General features: G+C 42.5%; 1 protein-coding gene across 12 annotated transcripts in view; it reads right to left on the reverse strand.

Moving 5' to 3' along the window:
* The window catches only part of sipa1l1 (signal-induced proliferation-associated 1 like 1), a 375,648-nt gene that overhangs the window by 20,767 nt on the left and 335,482 nt on the right, over positions 1 to 19,399 (reverse strand). For 10 of the 12 annotated variants that reach the window (XM_078233435.1, XM_078233424.1, XM_078233432.1 and 7 more), the window contains 3 exons: positions 7,849 to 8,011; positions 2,980 to 3,199; positions 1,858 to 2,007 (listed from right to left, as the gene is read on the reverse strand). In XM_078233435.1, the coding sequence (XP_078089561.1) occupies positions 1,858 to 2,007; positions 2,980 to 3,199; positions 7,849 to 8,011 (533 nt within the window). The remainder of the gene's footprint in view (positions 1 to 1,857; positions 2,008 to 2,979; positions 3,200 to 7,848; positions 8,012 to 19,399) is intronic. The other 2 variants (XM_078233437.1, XM_078233434.1) reach the window with 1 other exon arrangement.

Below are 19,399 nucleotides of genomic sequence, written 5' to 3' on the forward strand. Positions count from 1 at the left end.
TGGCTCTTGCTCTTCTAAACGCCAGCAACTACAAGCTTAGTCTGTCCAACTTTCTTCATAAGACAACACTCTCATTCCAGCTTCTGGTCTAGTAAACCTTCTCTGAACTGCTTCCAACACATTTACATCCTTCCTTAAATAAAGAGACCAATAATGTACACAGTATTCCAGATGTGGTCTCACCAATGCCCTGTATAACCTAAGCATAAAATACCTACTTTGGTTTTCAACCCCCCTCGTAATAAACAATAATATTCTATTAACTTTCCTAATTATTTGCTGTCCCTGCATGCTAACCTTTTGCAATTCATGCACCAATATACCCAGTTCCCTCGGCATCCTCTTATCATTTAGACAATATGCTTATTTTTTATTCTTCCTACTAAAATTGAATATTTTACAGTTTTTCACATTGTATGCCATTTACCAGATCTTTGCCAACTCACTTAAACTATCTCTGACCCTTTGTAGTCATGTTATGTCTTCATGATTTATTTTCCTACTTATCTTTGCATCATCAGCAAGTCTCGCAACCATACCTTTGATCCTCTACATAAATTGCAAAAGCTTGTGGCCCCAGAACTGACCCCTGTAGCACACAATTCGTTACATCTTGCCAACAGTAAATAACCTATTAGTGCCAATTCTCTGTTTCTTGTTAGCGAGCCTACCTTTACAAAGAACAAAGAACAATACAGCACAGGAACAGGCCCTTCGGCCCTCCAAGCCCACGCCGCTCCCTGGTCCAAACTAGACCATTCTTTTGTATCCCTCCATTCCCACTCCGTTCATATGGCTATCTAGATAAGTCTTAAACGTTCCCAGTGTGTCCGCCTCCACCACCTTGCCTGGCAGCGCATTCCAGGCCCCCACCACCCTCTGTGTAAAATATGTCTGTCTGATATCTGTGTTAAACCTCCCCCCCTTCACCTTGAACCTATGACCCCTCGTGAACGTCACCACCGACCTGGGGAAAAGCTTCCCACCGTTCACCCTGCACATTTACCATGGCGAATCCACCTAACTTACATATTTTTGGACACTAAGGGGAAATTCAGCATGGCTGATCCACCCAACCTGCACATCTTTGGATTGGGGGAAACCGGAGCACCCGGAGGAAACCCACGCAGACACGGGGTGAATGTGCAAACTCCACTCACAGGCCGAAATTGAACCCGGTCCCTGGTGCTGCGAGACAGCAGTGCTAACCACTGTGCCACCTTGCCGTCCAGAAAATGGCACGCATAACCAGCATAACGACCAATAATGCAGCCAGCAGATTTTAATGAAATGGAAGGTGAAGGTTAAGCCTCAAGCAAATGGATATAGAAACCATGTCATTCAAGAGTCTGTGTGTGCTGTGCTTGTGTGGTTAGCACGCTTTCAGTTTCCAGCACACAGTGACACGGGGATAGCCTACCTTTACAAAGAACAAGGAACAATACAGCACAGGAACAGGCCCTTCGGCCCTCCAAGCCCGCGCCGCTCCCTGGTCCAAACTAGACCATTCTTTTGTATTCCTCCATTCCCATTCCCACTCCGTTCATATGGCTATCTAGATAAGTCTTAAACGGATAGTGCCCTATCCCCGTAACCAATGCCAATATATTACCACCTCCATCAGAAGCTTTTGTTTTCCGTAACAACCTTTGATGTGACACCTTATCAAATGCCTCTTGGAAATCTAAATTCAGTACATCCACCAGTTCCCCTTCATCCACAGCACAGGTTATTTCTTCGAGAACGCCATTAAATTGGTTTAAATTTCAAGTTTAAAAAGCAGAGGATTTAAAAGACTTCGGATCATAACAATCATGCATTAGTACTCGACTGTCACAAATATACACACATTCTGACCTTCAAATGCCTTTGCAGCATCCACAAGGTTGGACCATTCCAAGCCCATGGCAGTGTCTGGCAGGGGCATAAGGCCTGGATCTGGCAGGTGTTGTCGTCTTCTTTCATGAATATCAGACAGGGAACCATCAGACGCAGAAAGTTCAATTGCTGATAAGAAAATATGAAACAAACATGGGTTACCAGGTAAATTAACTCCAGTAGACCCATGAATTAATTTAAAATGGAAATAAGAGAACTGGACCAACCCTAGACAGAAGAATGTTCTCCACACTCCATCATTTTACTGAAAGTTTTGATTTTATTTTAAAATTCCCCAATTTTTTCCCCCCCACAGAAATCACTTCTAAATTGTCCTGTCCAAGAACAGATGAATCTCAATCCTGCAGTAGAAATGGGCTTGGACCCTGCAACCATCTTGTGTTTGTTAAACTACAGGAGGCTTAACTAGATAAGTTGGTAACCAATCAAAACGTGGAAGAAAATCCATCCAAAATTAAAAATGTGGACTTTAATTTCCCTACATAAAATAAGACCTCAGCTGAGGGAACAAGAGTCTGAATATGTCCTTCATTTCAATGAAAAAGGCAGACCAGGGCTAAGGGGTGCAGATGGTCTGCACCTCAAACGCAACTTGGGTTGCTTCCTACTCCTGGCCTTCAACAAAGGTTTAAGCAGTAAATCTTAGATCTAATCCTGGTCTTTTAGCCAGGGCAGCAATACAGGAGCTACAAATGGCTCCAAGAGCCTCTTGACTTTGGGGAGACAGGATAGTAAATGGGTTCCTGCTTATGACCACAATCCAAAGACCCTGGTTGGAAAGTGTACATGCATGTCTATGTCCCAGGTGGGGGCATCGTTGGTGATGCCCCATGTGGTTGAATGGTATCCAGACTTGTGCTGCCCAAGCTCAAATCGGAGCAGCAGCCATACTTGGAGAGGTACTAGAGAATGTCTGGCTCCAACAGAACTGCACCTCAAAACATATCAGATGCCAGGGGAGAAGAGGACAAAAAAAAAAATCAGGATAGAAATCCCTTCAGACGCAATGAAAGCAGCAAGTGAACGAGATCGCTGTACTCTGACAAAACAACAGAGGAGGCTCCTGTGAGCACTACCCACCATGATGAGATTTTATCGACTGTCCATGCTTACGGCCTGGCAGTGTGTAGTGCAGGGAGGGATGGGTGCTGGAGAAGAGGACATCATTGGGCAAGGCTTGATCCAGGAGTGACGCGTGAGTGTTGGAGAATGAAGGCTCTCTCTGGCCACTGTAAATGCTCTCATCAGATAGGGTCCGGTGCAATGCTTTCCTTGTGGTTGGCGTGTCTGGGAGAGAAGGCTGCATGAAACAGGAAAAAATGCAGTTGTTTTCGATCAGAGATAAGGAACAGAAACTTAATTGTCAAATGCACCAGTGGGCAAAAACTTTGCACCCTTAGGAAATCGAGCGTAGGAACCCTTGTTCTTAAGGGTTAAGTTTTCATTTTTAGAAGCATATTGGTATCACACTATTTCCTTCGCAACATGTCAGTGCTAGAATTTACGCTGGAGGAGACCATTTGGCCCATCATGTCTGCACTAGTTCTCTGGATGAGTGATTCTTTTGATGCGATTTCCCCACCATCTCCCCATAACCTTGCACATTCTTCCTTTTCAGATAACAAGCTAATTTGCTTTTGAATGCCTTGACTAAACTTGCCTCCACCATAAGCTCTGGTGGTGAAGTCCAGACCTTAACCACCTGCTGAAAGTTGTTCCTCATGTTGCCATTGCTTCTTTTGCCAATTACCTTAAATCTGTGTCTTCTTGTTCACAAACCTTTCAAGAGAGGAACAGTTTCTCCCTATTGATTCTGTCCAGCCTCTCACAGAACACCTCTATCAAATTTCCACTCAAGCCTTCTCTTCTCCAAGGAAGACAGTCCCAACTTCTCCAATCTATTTTTATAACTGAATTGTCTCAACCACAGAACCATTCTTGTGAATCCTTTCTGCAATCGCTCTAATGCCTTCACATCTTTCCTAAAGTGTAGCACCCAGAGCTCGACACAATATTCCAGTTGAGGCTGAACCAGTGTTTTATACAAGTTTAATATAACTTCCTTGCTTTTGCACTCTATGCCTCTATTAGCAGAGCCTAGGATAGCTTTATTAACCACTCTCTCCACTTTTGTCCTGCCATCTTCAATGACTTGTGCACATGTAGACCCAGATTCCTCCCCCCCGCCCCTTTTGCACTCCTTTGGGTGTTGCACCCTTTATTTTATCTTGTCACTTTATGTTCTTCCTACTAAAATGAATCCTTTCATATTTCTCCGCATCGATCTTCATCTGCCACTTGTCTGCCCATTCCACCAACTTGTCTTTGTTCTTTAGAAATTTTACACCATCCTCCTCACAGCTCACAATGCTTCCGTACCTTCTGCAAATTTTGAAGTTGTGCCCTGTACACCAAGGTCTGCATTATTAATGTAGAATGGGAACAGCAAAGTTTCAACAGTGAACATCTGGGGAACTCCACCACAAACTATCCTCCTAGTCCAAAAACATCCACTAACTACTGCTACTCTGTTTCCGATTACTCATCTAATTTTGCATCTATGTTGCTGCTGTTCCATTTATTTCAAGAACTAAAATTTTGCTCTCATGTCCATTGTGTGGCACTGTATCAAATGCCTTTGGAAACCCATGTGCATCACATCAACAGCATTATCCACATTAACCCTCTGTTACTTCAAGATAACTCCAACAAGTTAGCTAAACAAAATTTTACCATAACAATTCCATGCTGGTTTTCCTTAATCTACCCACATTCGTCCAAACGACTATTCATTTTGTCCTGAATTATTGTTTCTAGAGGTCTCCCCACTATCAAATTTAAACTGACTAGCCTGCAGTTACTGGCCTTTACACCCTTTTGTGAACAAGAGTGTAACATTTACAATTCTCCAGTCCTCCAGCACCATCCCAGAGTCTAAGGAAGACTGGAAAATTATGACCAGTGTCTCCACAATCTCCACTCTCATTTCCCGCAGTATCCTTGGATGCATCTCAACCGGTCCTGGTGCCTTATCTACTTTAAATACAGACAGCCCATTCATTATCTCCTCCTTATCAAGTGTAAAAATATATTAATTACTTCTTTCTTTCACTGTGACCTGGGTAGCATTTTCTTCCTTGATAAAGACAGATGCAAAGCATTCATTTAATGCCTCACTTATGCCCCCAACCCCCATGCTTAAATCCCTTTTTTGGTTGCTAATCGGCCTTACTCCTCCTCTAACCACTCTTTTATTATTTATATACCTATCAAAGACTTTGGGATTCCCTTTTATGCAAGCTGCCAGTCTCTTTTCATACTCTTGCTTTGGTTCTCTTATTTGCTTTTTCACTTCCCTTCTGAACCTTTTATATTCAGCCGGGTTCCCCATGGTATCATCCACTTGGACATCTGTCATAAGCACACTTTTTCTTTTTCACCTTAATCTCCATCTCATCATCACCCAGGGAGCTCTGGATTTGTTTATCTTGCCTTTCCCTTTTGTGGGTGCTCTGCCTGAACACTCTTTTTTGAAGACAACCCATTGTTCAGCTATTGTTTTTTCTACCAATCTTTGATTTCAACTTATTTGGCCCAGATCCATTCTTAAATGGAACCATTACATGACAATTCAGTACTCGCTCTATTAATGCACCTTCTCGGTATTCGTTTCTCTATCTTTCTTACTCTCATCCACACCTGAAAACTCCCTCATAGCCTGTAACTCCTGGACTTTTTAAACAAATCAAGCCTGTTCACGTAAAACAAATTCTGCTGATGAACTGGCACACGTGACTGGTGAAATAACCTCTTGTGGTGCTATAACTTTTATGTAAGACAAGAGAAAGAGGAGGAGACAAACATTGATATAAGAGGCAAAAAAACTTTGCAGTTCCATAGATGTCCTTCCATGGCTTCAGGACATTCCAATTAAGTATTTTGTGGAGTCTAGTTACTGATTTAGAGAAATGTTCATTTGAGCATGTGCAAGTGACCGGGCATGTGGGAGCGACCGGGCGCAAGATAGATCTAGAGAGCATGAACCAGAGGTAAGAGGAGGAAAAAGTAAAACGACAATGAATGAGACCTAGTGAGAGCTTGAGCTTGGGAGAGTGACCAAAAGAGAGGGAAAAAGTACAAGCAAGTGAGAGAGAGAGAAAGGTAAAAGATACAAAAAAGTAAAAGACAAAGAATGCGAGAGAGAGAGAAAAACAAACATATCTCGGTCAATATTTAATACATTGCTGAAGCCAGATGCAAATAAAACTGATGCCAGGTCTGCCTGTTTAGGTGGACATTAAAGATCATTTGCATCATTGGCAATAGAGCAGGGAGGGGATTCTTCTTTCAGCTACCCTACCAAATTTGCCTATTTACTGTGTGGCACCTTGTTGCACAGACTACATACCAACAGTGACTACATCATCAATAGTAATTAATTGTTTGGAAAGCACCCTGGCATTTCCCCGAGGATGTCACAAGGTGCTATATAAAAAGTCAAATTATTTCTTATAACCCATTACTGAGTCAACTGTGATGAAGCCTTTACAGGAAACTTGACTGTAATATTTAGTTTAACCTCTATACATTAAACTGGGGCTAGGAATGCAAAGTCATTGAATCCAAAGTACCAATATGTGATATACTTGCACATATACATTGTGTACAAAGGGAAGACAAAGGGAAAGATACATCGTTAACAGAATAATATGATGGAAACAATTCTATTTAAATTTCTACAAACATTAAATAATGTTTTTTTGGGGTAAAAAAAAATTGGTGACTATGAGGCTCACCAAGTTAAGCACACAGTGTTTTGACCTTGTAGTGCCAGATTTGAAAATCAGACCAGACTGAGCACATCAAAATTTGTTGGCTACAGATTTTCAGCAATGGACTGTCTTCAACAGGGATCTTCATAGCAACATGCTCAGAGTACCAAACCAATCCTAAATGAGCAATAATCATCAATCTTGCTCACTTAGGCTAGTGGAAGAGAACTGGTCTGGGGGGGGGGGATGAAAACATTCAAACTCTTGCTCTTGAGTTGAAGCATTGAAGGCATGTCGTTGAAGCAGAGAAATGGGAGCATTATCCTGCAATCCACTGTGCTTTACTGAATCTGAGTGCGCTTCATGCTGACACAGGATGAGGAAAGTAGAGAAAATAAAACAGCAGACATCTTTCACTGGGAAAAAGAAAATCACCAATTTTCTTATGAATACTTGTTCCTTACTGCAACGAACATGAATTGGTTCAATCAGTCAAGGTGCCTGTGTGCATTGTGTTCTATGCTTTTGGCAAAAACGCTTGTGCTTCCTTCCCCTTGAGAGTTGAATACAACAAACTAGATGGGAACACTGCAAAAGCAGACATCACCCCACGTAGCCTTTCAGAGAGAAAGGTCAACACAGACGTGAGGATTGTCATACCATTGTCGAAAACCTACTTTACAAGCTCCTAGGAAATGCTGGAAGCGATTACCAGACACTGCATTTGTGCACGAGACAGGAGATTGCTATACAGGAAGCCTTTCCAGCAAGCCTTAAAGTCACCAGATGGCGTTACACATGGAACAAGAAACAACTTTGTAAAACCTAGCTGCAAAAGCAAAACTTCAAAGTTAGTTTCTGTCCCATCAAATGGAAGGACCTGGTCTGATTTCTTGTACCATATACTTTATCGCCTTTCCTTTTCAAGGGGAAACTTGCATTCTCAGGTCAATAGTGTTCTAACAAGGTTTGGAGATTTTAAGTTGACACAATGCTTGATAATGAAGTTAATGACTCTTCCAAATTAATGACAAGAGAAATTTGAAATTGGTAGCAAGCCAGAGTATTTTGAATGAGGAAAAGATTATTAACAAAAGAAGTGTGGCCATGACCATGTCTGAGAAATTTTAATCAGGTCCGCCATCCACACAAACAGCATCATTCAGAATTTGCATACCTTCCCATCTTTTCCAATGTCTGGGGGAGGACTATCAAGGTTAATTAGCTTTTTCAAGTCTTCTTCAATTGTTGACTTTGATGACCTCTTAGGAGACCTCAAGTCTCGAACTGAACCTCGCAACTTCGTCTGTGTGATTTCGCAAACGTCGCTGTGGTGACGCCTAGTAAAAAGAATAAATGATCAACTGCAATCTATTGTAAAATAAAGGGCTAAATGTGTAACTTACTATGTTTAATGCAGGCACATACAAACAAAAATAAAATTACTGGAATGTATTTGGTTCATGTTCATTGGGACTTATTTCTCCAGCTAAAGAGAGTGACCAATTTGGGGTTGAGAGCAGTAATGGAAGATAAGCACAAAATACCATCTTGGTTAAAGTAGTTTGGGCACACATTCTTAATAACCAAAGAGAGGATTGTCATGTTTGTTGGCATTCATTGAAGAGACTGCACAGCATTTTAGTAGATGGCAGCTGTCCAACTCTCTCTTAACAAAACTGGGTGAAATGGAGTTGTTGCTGGGAATGGAGTAGCACTGGAAGGTACATCACGCTTCCACCATTCATGGGTTGCTGGAGATTTAAAGATGAATTTCAAAACAAATGGGGAAACATTTTGGAACACTGCCAACATTCATGCTGGAAATTCTCTTGAGAACACCACCTTAAAAGAATAAGTGCTACGCTATTCTATCTGATTGGCCACTTTATATAAGCCACCAAGAGAAAGGCGGGTGTGCTTGTCTTGGGCCTCTTGTTAGGGGTTCTCCTCCATCTGGAACAGGAAGACTAAGGCTGGCTAGAGCAACACGTGCTGCAGAGCGCAGGGCAAGATCGTGTCTCTCCCTCCCTCCTTCCTCTGCATGTGCACCAAGAGAATCTCCAGTGCCGAATCAGAAAAACTGTGTTCCTTTTCTCCCGGTCCCTGACTATCCAGAAACCGTAAGAAGTCTCACAGAAACCTGCCATCATATGCCATTCAGCACCTTCAGTGGAAGTGGGTATGTGCAGTTCATATATACTGCTTCATGAAATGTGTTCCTAATCATCACTCGAGTGTTTAACCTGCAGGCAACTGTTTTAATACATCCAGGCTTCCAGATTGTCCAGGATTCTCCTGGTTTGAGGATTGACCTCCCAGGCACTACTGTGTACAACCTGGGAGGAGACAGGGAAGTAAGTCGATGATGGGTATCAGTGCACCAATGAGAGGATGCAGAGCTTTGACGTGTGGGTGTGGAGGCCAGCCCTTCGCAGGTTTGATTCAGTGCACACGGATGGAGCAAGGGCGGCAGATGGTCGTGGGATCGAGAACCAGAGGGGACATGAAAAACTATTTTACGCGCGAGTGGTTAGGATCCGGAAAGCACTGCCTGAGGCAGTGGTGGTGGCAGGTTCAATCGCGGCTTTCAAAAGGGAATTGGATAATTACCTGAAGAGAAAAGATTTACAGGGGCATAGAGAAAAGGTAGGAAAGTGGGACTAGCCAAGTTGCCCTTGACAAGAGTTGGCATAGACACAATTGGGCCTTGTTCTCTGTTGTAACTATTTTATGATTCGATATCCAGCAAAATTGGAATTTAATGCAGCCAGGCAGAGTCGGCAATAATGTGGTGATGGATGAGGAAGAGTTGGATTATTACAGACTCTGAAAGTAATGTGAAGCTATTGTGAAAGTGGTTAATGGTGCAAGCACAGCAGCCTCGTATGAAGGACTAAAAGCATTACCGGTTTGCATGGGTATATACAAAGGCTAGGGCAAGACTGGACTAGTTATTGAGGCAAGTGCCTGCAGTGCATTGAGGAGGTGCAGGATTACTCCAGTCAATTAGCTGCACTGAAGCACAATTGAGCACCATTAGTAGTAAAGTTCCCATCGAGTAGCTATATGCATGCTGGATTTTCAACTTCTTTTCCTAAAGCTGCAGTCATAGAATCCCTGCAGTACAGTAGGAGGCCATTCGGCCCATCAAACCTGCACTGACAACAATCCTACCCAGGCCCTGTCCCCGTAACCCCACATATTTAACCTCCTAATCCCCTGACACTAAGGGGCAATTTATCATGGCCAATCAACCTAACCCACACATCTTTGGAGTCAAACTGTCAGGTGACATCATGTCGATGAAGCATTTGAAAACAAGTGCTTTTTCTCCTGTTATTTTGTTATTGAAGCTGTGGGAAACAAGAAGTGGAAATTAGAGAACCTAACTCTCAGGGCTAGTCTGGGCGACGGGGTTGGAAAGGTGGGTTGAGAGCGCCTAAGCCACAGGGCTGGAAGCACAAGGAGGGGGTGGCAGGTGCAAAATTAAAAGGCCTAGCTTTCAGGACTGGTTTGGATGAGTGGGGGAGTGGAATTAGGGAGCCTAACATTAGGGGCTGGTTGATTAGAGAATCTAACTCTTGGAGTTGGTAGCTGAGAGACTGGAGAGGCGGGGACTGGGGGAGATGGGAGGAAGAGAGATTAAAGAACCATTCACCTGGCACTTGGGGAATTTCCCAATAACCTTTTCATCTCTGACTGTGTGTAATTCTTTTTAATAATCAGCTCAAGGCACTTAAGGTATGCAATTACAGAGGAAACAACCTTTATATGGTAGAGCAGCAGGTTAGTGTCACATGTTCAAGTATCAGATGATCAACCCACTAGGAATATATCTAAACAGTTGTGGCATTCCTTGTTCAGGGTGAGCTCTCAAACTAGCCAGCTTCACAGAACTCCGGGGACGCTGATGAGCCAGACAGGGTTAAAGTGAGAGCTGGAATTCTTCCATTCAACATCAGATGCAAGATGAATGAGGATTGGTAAGGATTGGAAAATTTAACAATGGTCTGCGCACTGGTAAGTTACATGGTTGCAGTTGCTAAAGATCAGTAGAGGAAATGGAATTGAATCAATAGGGTATGTGCCCTTATAAAGAGTTAACAAAGACAAATTATATTTATACAATGCTTTAAACATAATAAAATATCCAAGGCAGTTCAAAAATGTCTTATGGAGCAAATCTGGCACCAAATCACATCAGGAGATATTAGGATGGATGGCCAAAACTTTGGTCAAAGAGGCAGTTTTAAAAAGCATCCTGGAGTAGGAAAGAGACATGGAGACACAAAGATGTTTACGAGGGAATTCAAGGACTTAGGGCCTAAAGCAGCTGAAAAGACAGTCAGCAATGGCGAAGCAATTAAAATTGGGAATGCACAAGAGGGCGGAATTGGAGGAGCGCAGGTACGCAAATGTCTTGGAGGAATGTGGGGCTGGAAAGATGACAAACTTCGTGAGGGGCAAGGCCACAGGAGGATTTCAAAACAAGGATGAGAACTTTAAAATTAAGGTGTTGCTTAACAGGAACTCGTGTAGGTCTGCAAGCACAGGATTACATAGGATAATGGTACAGAAACAACTCTTCAGCCTAGCCTATCCATGCTGGTGTTTATGCTCCACTTGAGCTTCTGCCCATTCTGTGCTCATTTAAATCTACCATCGTAACTCTATTCCCTTCAAACGCTTGTCTAGCTTTTCCTGAAATGCATCTCACACTATTCGCTTCAACAATTCACTGTGGTAGCGAGTTCCACATCTTCCCATTGAGTGAAGAAATTTCTTCCGACTACCTCACTGGATTACTTGGCGACTATCCTGGATTGCCACCACCTAGTTACGCTCTTGCCCACAAGAAGAATAATTCTCTCTGTATCCACGCTGATCAAAATCTTGCATAATTTTTTAAAATTCGAGAGAAGACAGCCAGCCTGTCAATCCTTTCCTGATACGTATATCCTTTTTATAACCAGTATTGCACGCAACACTCCAAGTGTGGTCTAACTAAGACTCAATACAGGTTTAGCAGAATTTCCCTACTTTTCACTTCTGTCCCTCCAGAAATAAAGCTTAGTGCTCGTTTGCTTTTTTATAGCCTTGTTAATTTTTTAGTGATTGATATTTTTCTTCTCATGGATAACTTTGTTCATTTACTGCACCGAGGTTCACACCTTCCAAAGTAATTAGTAACCTCCCTGCCTCACATTTACCCATGTTGAACTTCACTGATCAACTCTATTGAAGTCTCCTGTTATCTGTTACAGTTCTCCTCAGTATGACCATTCACCCCAATCTGATATCACCTCAAAAATGTTTTTGAGTCCCAAGTCCAAATTGTTCACGTATATTGTGAACAGCGCTGGTCCCATCACAAATCTTTGTGGAACACCATTTTCTGCCACTCTTTTACTTCAGTGTCTCTGTTTTGTCTTGAAACTAGCCAGCAATCCATTCTGCTAATTGTCCCTTAACTCCACATTTTCTGACCTTATTCATTAGTCTATTATGGGGTGCCACATCAAAGGCCTTTGAAAATCTAGATAAGCCATATCTATTGCATTATCTACTCTGTTACATCCTTAAAAAAAAATGAATAAGATTGGTCAAATAAGATGTGCCAATTTGAATTCCACGCTGAAAATTCATTAATCTAGTTCTCGTTTCTAGATGTGTTTTTCCTACACTGATGTTAAACTGACTACTATTTAATAACCTGGACATGTCCTGTCCCCCTTCTTAAATATAGGAGTTACATTAGCTATCCACCAGTCTGCTGGCACTGAACGTTTTTATAATGAATAATTAAATATGTGGAGTAATGTCTCTGTTATCTCTTTCCCAGGTTCCTTCAAAATACAGGGATGCAATCCATCTGGACCAGGAGGTTTAACCTCTCAGATTTTGTTTATTCAATACATCCTTCCCTTTATTTAAATTTTAATGCAAATCTCACTAAAAGTTTGAAGTTTATTTATTAGTCACAAGTAAGGCTTACATTAACACTGCAATGAAGTTACTGTGAAATTCCCCTAGTTGCCACACTGACGCCTGTTTGGGTCAATGCACTTAACCAGCACGCCTTTCAGACTGCAAGAGGAAACTGGAGCACCCGGAGGAAACCCACGTAGCCACAGGGAGAACGTGCAGATTCCACACATGCAGTAACCCAAGCCAGGAATCGAATCCAGGTCCCTGGTGCTGTGAGGCAGCAGTGCTAACCACTGTGCCACAGTGCCGCCCACCACTCATCTCATCAATCAATGTTCATGTCTGTCTGTTCTGTCTCCCCATTAAATTTAATATTTCTGCCATTTTTCTATTATTCCCTTCAATTGCTTAATGGTCCTAAATGTTTTATGTTCCTTTATGTCATAGTTTATCTTTGTATTCGTAATTGTTATTTTGACTTCACTTCTAACCATTTTGTATTCTCTCTTATCTTGCACTCCTCGGCTATCTATGTACTGAATGTATGTTACTTTTCTAACTCCCAGTTGTTCCCTTATTTCTTTATTCATCCATGGAGTCTCATTATTGTCTTGCTAATTTTTCTGTTTTAGTGGAACACAGATTTTCCTGCATTCTGTTGAACACCTTTTTAAACACTGTTCGGCACCGAGATTTGCCAATATTGTTGCCCATTTTATGTTTCTTTATCAGCTTCTGAAAATCAGCTTTTCTCTAATCTCTGAATCTAGTTTTCATTATACTATGTCCTTCTCTGTTATCATCTTAAAGAATGTTATATTATGGCCACTATTGCCTCGATGTATCCTGTCATTTGCTTCTCTTATCTGCTCTGGTTCACTACATTACTTGATCCATTAGTGAAAATTCCCTCACTAGGTTTTTTACATATTAGGTTAGAAAGGAGTCCTGTACATGTTGTAGCTACTCCATTTTATTATCCCTTTTACCCAACTCTTATTTCCAGTTATTAGGGTTGTTGAAATACCCCATGATTATTATTCTATAGGTGGAATTTAATACAGACAATGAGGGTCATACCCACCAGCTGGTGAGAGTTCCACATCACCTCCACTGGGGAAAAGTCTGCCATGTTGAGTGCCTACTGTCGGGACTGAGGACCCCATGTGGAAATCCTGTCCTCGGAGAGCTGGCAGTGAAGGGGAGTGCCACCGGCAGCAGGTGCTGGCAATACACCCATCAAATTCCCAGGACGAACGAGGGACCCAAGGCCAAAGGCGAGTATGGGCAGAATGGGGATTGCAGGGCAGGGGAGGAAGGGAGGGGTCAATAGCAAGGGTAGAAATCATAGAAATCATAGAAATCATAGAAACCCTACAGTGCAGAAGGAGGCCATTCGGCCCATCGAGTCTGCACCGACCACAATCCCACCCAGGCCCTACCCCCACACATTTACCCGCTAATCCCTCTAACCTACGCATCCCAGGACTCTAAGGGGCAATTTTTAACCTGGCCAATCAACCTAACCCGCACATCTTTGGACTGTGGGAGGAAACCGGAGCACCCGGAGGAAACCCACGCAGACACGAGGAGAATGTGCAAACTCCACACAGACAGTGACCCGAGCCGGGAATCGAACCTGGGACCCTGGAGCTGTGAAGCAGCAGTGCTAACCACTGTGCTACCGTGCCGCCCCACGGTAGGGGAGCACCTCCAGCTTTCCTGTTTATTTAAGGACACTGTGCATCGCTGCGTAGACATTTCAACTAACTTGTTCCAACATACACCACAACAACTGGATTCCCCATCACTTTTCCAAGTTCATTGACAACCACCAAGAGATATCCTTATCTCGGCACCACACCCTTTGAGGTTCTCATTCTTGGCTGCAGAGGATGCTAATTATCCCCCTAAATTACAGAGACCGCTGTTATTGCCACATTTTGATTCTGCTCATTCTCGTCTTAAACAACCTTTTAAGACACAGTGCCTTGGTTTGTATTGTGGCCGTCCTCCTTGCAAGCCTCACTCCTTGTCCTCATGGGTAACAGAGTACAAAGTAACCATTGGACAGGACCACTTTCTCAATTTTGGGGTGATGCGTGAAGAGGGTGCAAGAAAGAACATGGACAGCAGGGAATTAGATGACCTCATGTTTACCGAAGGGATATTTTGGGAAGTGGAACATCTGTGCATTGTAACAGTCAAGTCTCAAATTAACAAATGGATGAGAGTTTCTGCAGCACATGAACTGAAACAAGAATGAATCAGAAAGTGCTACTGAGGTGGCAATGGGCAAGGCAATCCACAATGTGTTGGGCAGGCAAGGCAGTGTGTGTGAAATATTGTAGTCGTCTATTTCACAGACTCTTAAACATGGCTGTGTGTCTACTGACCATGTTAGAAAACCTGCAATGACCTCAATCATGAATAATAGGCAATACACATCTAAAGCTGCCTAACCTGTTCACGTGTTTGAATGGGATTTAATTGGGTTGAAGTGGTCAAGTGTTTAAAAATAAAAGTTCCAGAAACGCACAATAGTTTGGTCAGCATCTAAAGTTTTACTGATTTATTTCAGATTTGAATTTTAAAATCCTTATCTCATTACTCCAGTCAGCTTTTAAAGTCTTAAATATAGGTACTTTAATATCAACATTGTGTCACCTCCACCCAAACATCGAAGGTAATTTTAATCAACATTAGATTCCTACTGTCAGACTTCAGTTTCAAAGTTGTCAAACAATACTGTGAAGAAAAATCTTAATTTGTATGTATTATTGGGATTATTCATAAATTTTTGGATATGTTAAGAAGTTTTAAAAAGTTACCATCTCTAAGTACTGTAATGGGGCTTTAAGGAAAACCTGAAGTCATGGTCAGCCAGGTGGTCAAACCAACTGGTGTTCCAGGATCCGTCAAAAAATATAAGTTATAGTTAGCAGTTAGAAGGGAGGCCAGGGCAGTGAAGCTGATTGCTTCAATGGAGGTGATCTGAAACTAGGTGTTCCAGGGTCTCCTGTCTGGATACACACATTATAGTTAGCAGTTACTTGGGTTGACGCAGGTGCATATACTTAGGCTAAATGTTTCAAAACTACCTGCTAAAAGGGTGTAAAAATAGATCACTATCATCTTTCACTTTGTCAGAGGATAGCATTCACAGAGTCATAGAGTTTTACAGCACAAAGAGAGGCCCTTTGTACATCAAGTACCTATCTATTCTAATCCCATATTCCAGAACTTGAAATGCCACAATATACAAGACCACGGACCAAGTGCTCATCTAAATGCTTCTTAAATGTTGCGAGGGTTCCCACCTCTAGCACCCATTCATGCAGTGAGTTACAGAGTAACACCATCCTCTGAGTGAAAATGCTTTTCCTCAAATCCCCTCTAAATCTCCCACCCCTTACATTAAATCTATACCCCCTGGCTATTGACCCCTCTATGAAGGGGAAGTTCATTCTTATCTGCCCTTTCTATGTCCCTCGTGATTTTATACACCTTCAACATATCCCCTCTCAGCCTTCTCTGCTCTAAGGAAAACAACCCCAGGCTAACCAACCTCTCTTCATAGCAAAAACATCCCCAGGCAACATCCTGGTGAATCTCCTCTGCACCCTCTCCAGTGCAATCACATCCTTCCTATAGTGTGGCGACCAGAACTGTACACAGTACTCCAGCTGTGGCCTAACGAGCGTTTTATACAATTCCATCATAAGCTATCTGCTCTTATATTCTATGCCTTGGCTAATAAATGCAAGTATTCCATATGCCTTCTTAACCACCTTGTCTATCCATCCTGCTGCCTTCAGGGATCTATGGACATGCACCCAAAGAATGCTCTTGTCTTCTGTACTTGCTAGCCCCCCCTATTGTTCATTGTGTATTTTTGCCTTGTTAGTCTTCCCAAAATGCATCACCTTACACTTTTCAGGGTTAAATTCCATTTGCCACTATTCTGCCCAGCTGACCAGCCTGTCTATATCACTCTGTAATCTAAGGCTTTCTGCCTCGCTATTTACCACACTACCAATTTTTGTATGATCTGCAAAACTTATTGATCAGACTTCTTTCACATTTAGATCATTAACATACACTACAAGCAGCAAGGGACCTAGCACCAATCCTTTCGGTACACAAACGAACACAGGCTTGAGTCACAAAAACAACCTTCGACCATCTTGTCACCAAGCCAATTTTGGATCCAATTTGCTCTGGATCCCTTGGGCTCTTACCTTCTTGACGAGTCTCCAATGCAGGACCTTGTCAAAAGCCTCACTGAAGTCTGCATAGACTTCATCAGCTGCACTGCCCTCCTCTACACGCCAGTTACCTCCTCAAAAAATTCAATCAAATTTATGGGACACAATCTCTCTCTGACAAAACCATGCTGACTATCCACAATTAATCCTTGCCTCTCCCAGTGGAGAAAGTGACCAAAGTAATTCTCACAGGTTGGAGATTGCTGTGAAATATGCGGCTTCAGCAGTTAAGGTGGCCTCGGAAACTGGAGATGGAAGACTTGGGTGTGTAGGTATGTCAGAATTAAATTAGCCAAGTTAAAATCTCTAAGGACGTCATGAGTCAAGAAACGAGGTTCAAGGAACCAAAAAGAGGAGAAAATCTCAGAAGTCTTGGGATCCACGGAATGACTTGTTGAATTGGTGTATTGTGCCCTGCCGACTAGTGGAATGTTAATTACTAATCTTCGCTGTTTAATAAATCTTGTTCATTTGAATTCTAAATTAGTGATTGTCCTTCTTGCCAATAAGGTTGTTCCTCAACAAGAATGTTCTTACTCTGGGGTTTAGTATAGACGCCAAATCCCAAGGCCACACAATTCCCTATTTCAATAACTTGTCAGGTAAATCACTAACTTTCTTTTGCACTTTTTCCCAAAGTGATTATCTTCTTTCCTCATGATGCCTACACATGGTAAAGATACACCAATAGCCTTCCAGCAGGAACAGAGTGGTGGAAAGAGTGAAAGAGTGTTTGGGTCAGATTTTGGCTATCGATGTGGAGAGTTCAAGTCACTGACCCCAGAAGCTGAGCATAGATGGCCAGGGGGTGGGCCAAGTGGCAAGGTGGGCTGGTTAGAAGGCACACTTCTGTTTTCTGGGACTTGGTCCCAGTTGTTTTATAAAGTGTTAGGCCCTCTAGCTCTCACCCATGCCAACCCCTCAACCTTATCTACCACCTTGGCCCCTCATTGCCTTCATGCCATCTATATAGTCACTCACCCAGTATCCACCATGGGAAGATCTCATGAGCTATGTGGCAATGAAAAAATCACCTCACAATCTGAAACAGCTCTTGCTCCGACATATTTGATAGTGAAAACATTTCCATTCATAGAACTCATCCAAAGCTTTTAAATCTTAGGTGGTTGATCCCTTATGAAAACAAACTCCCATTCAGACCCTACATCTAAGACAACTAATCCTTTAATGGGCTCTTTACAATTGTCAATCATAGTGAACTCAGAATGCCCTGCTGAGATAAATTCAGCTTCTAAAACTCAGCCAAGCATTCATAATGACATAATCATAGAAACCCTACAGTGCAGAAGGAGGCCATTCGGCCCATCGAGTCTGCACCGACCACAATCCCACCCAGGTCCTACCCTCACATATTTACCCGCTAATCCCTCTAACCTACGCATCTCAGGACTCTAAGGGGCAATTTTTAACCTGGCCAATCAACCTAACCCGCACATCTTTGGACTTGGGGGAAATGTCAACGAAAGGTTCCATTGAAACTGCACGATCGGGTGTTTCTTTCCTATGCCCGTCAATAAAAGCAGAACATTTAAAAAAAGATTTTGCTGACAGCTGGAGCCTGTTTATTTTTTAAGTGGGGCATTTAAAAAACTTCAGATCATGACAGTTACAGATTCTATCCACTTTTCAAGAGCATTTACATCTATGGCATCAAATTTCTGACTCCCATACTGTGGATCAAGGCCCCTTCGACAGCCAAAATGGAGTCTGTTTGAACTCAGAACTGATCGGCCTTCTGAGTTCAGTTTTCCCTTCTGTGCGAATCATGCTCCACCCCTTTCCTCATCCAGCATAAATTGGACCAGTCAGAAAATGGGGGGTGTGACTTCTGCATTGGGTCCTGCTGTCATTGTTAAATGACTACGGAGTATTCCCGACTATTTGTTCCACATTTCTACTACCCTTTGCATGAAGAACTGTTTCTTAACATCACCCCTGAATGGCCTGGCTTCAACTTTTACAGTTATGCCTCCTGGTTTTGGACTCTTTCAGCAGAAGAAAGAGTTTTATTTTATCTATCCTATCAAATCTTTAATTTTCAGTTCAATTGTTATCCTTAATCTTCTTTACCCGAGGTAATACACAACCAGTGTATGCAATCTTTGCTTAGAATTTTACCCTTTTAGCTTTGGTTTCTTTCTGGTGAATCTATGTTGCTCTCTTGCCAATTTATTCTTCCTGAAGCATGGTGTCAGAAGTGAACCAAGTACTTTAAGTGGTGTCTAACCAGAGTTTCATTGTAACAGAACTCTTCATATAAAGGCCAACACCAAGTTGGGGGAATTAGTTTAAATGGTAGAGTGCTTGCTTAGCATGAAAGAGGATCAATGCCCACATTCTCCACTTTGATTAGGGGCTGCACGGTGGAACAGTGGTTAGCACTGCTGCCTCTCAGCACTTGGGACTCAGGTTCAATTGTGGCCTCGGGTGACTGTGTGGAGTTTGCACTATCTCCCTGTGCCTGCGTGGGATTCCTCGCAGACTCCAAAGATGAGCGGGTTAGGTCAT

The sequence above is a fragment of the Mustelus asterias genome, chromosome 18 (genome assembly GCF_964213995.1).
Source record: "Mustelus asterias chromosome 18, sMusAst1.hap1.1, whole genome shotgun sequence".
Classification (NCBI taxonomy): Eukaryota; Metazoa; Chordata; class Chondrichthyes; order Carcharhiniformes; family Triakidae; genus Mustelus; species Mustelus asterias.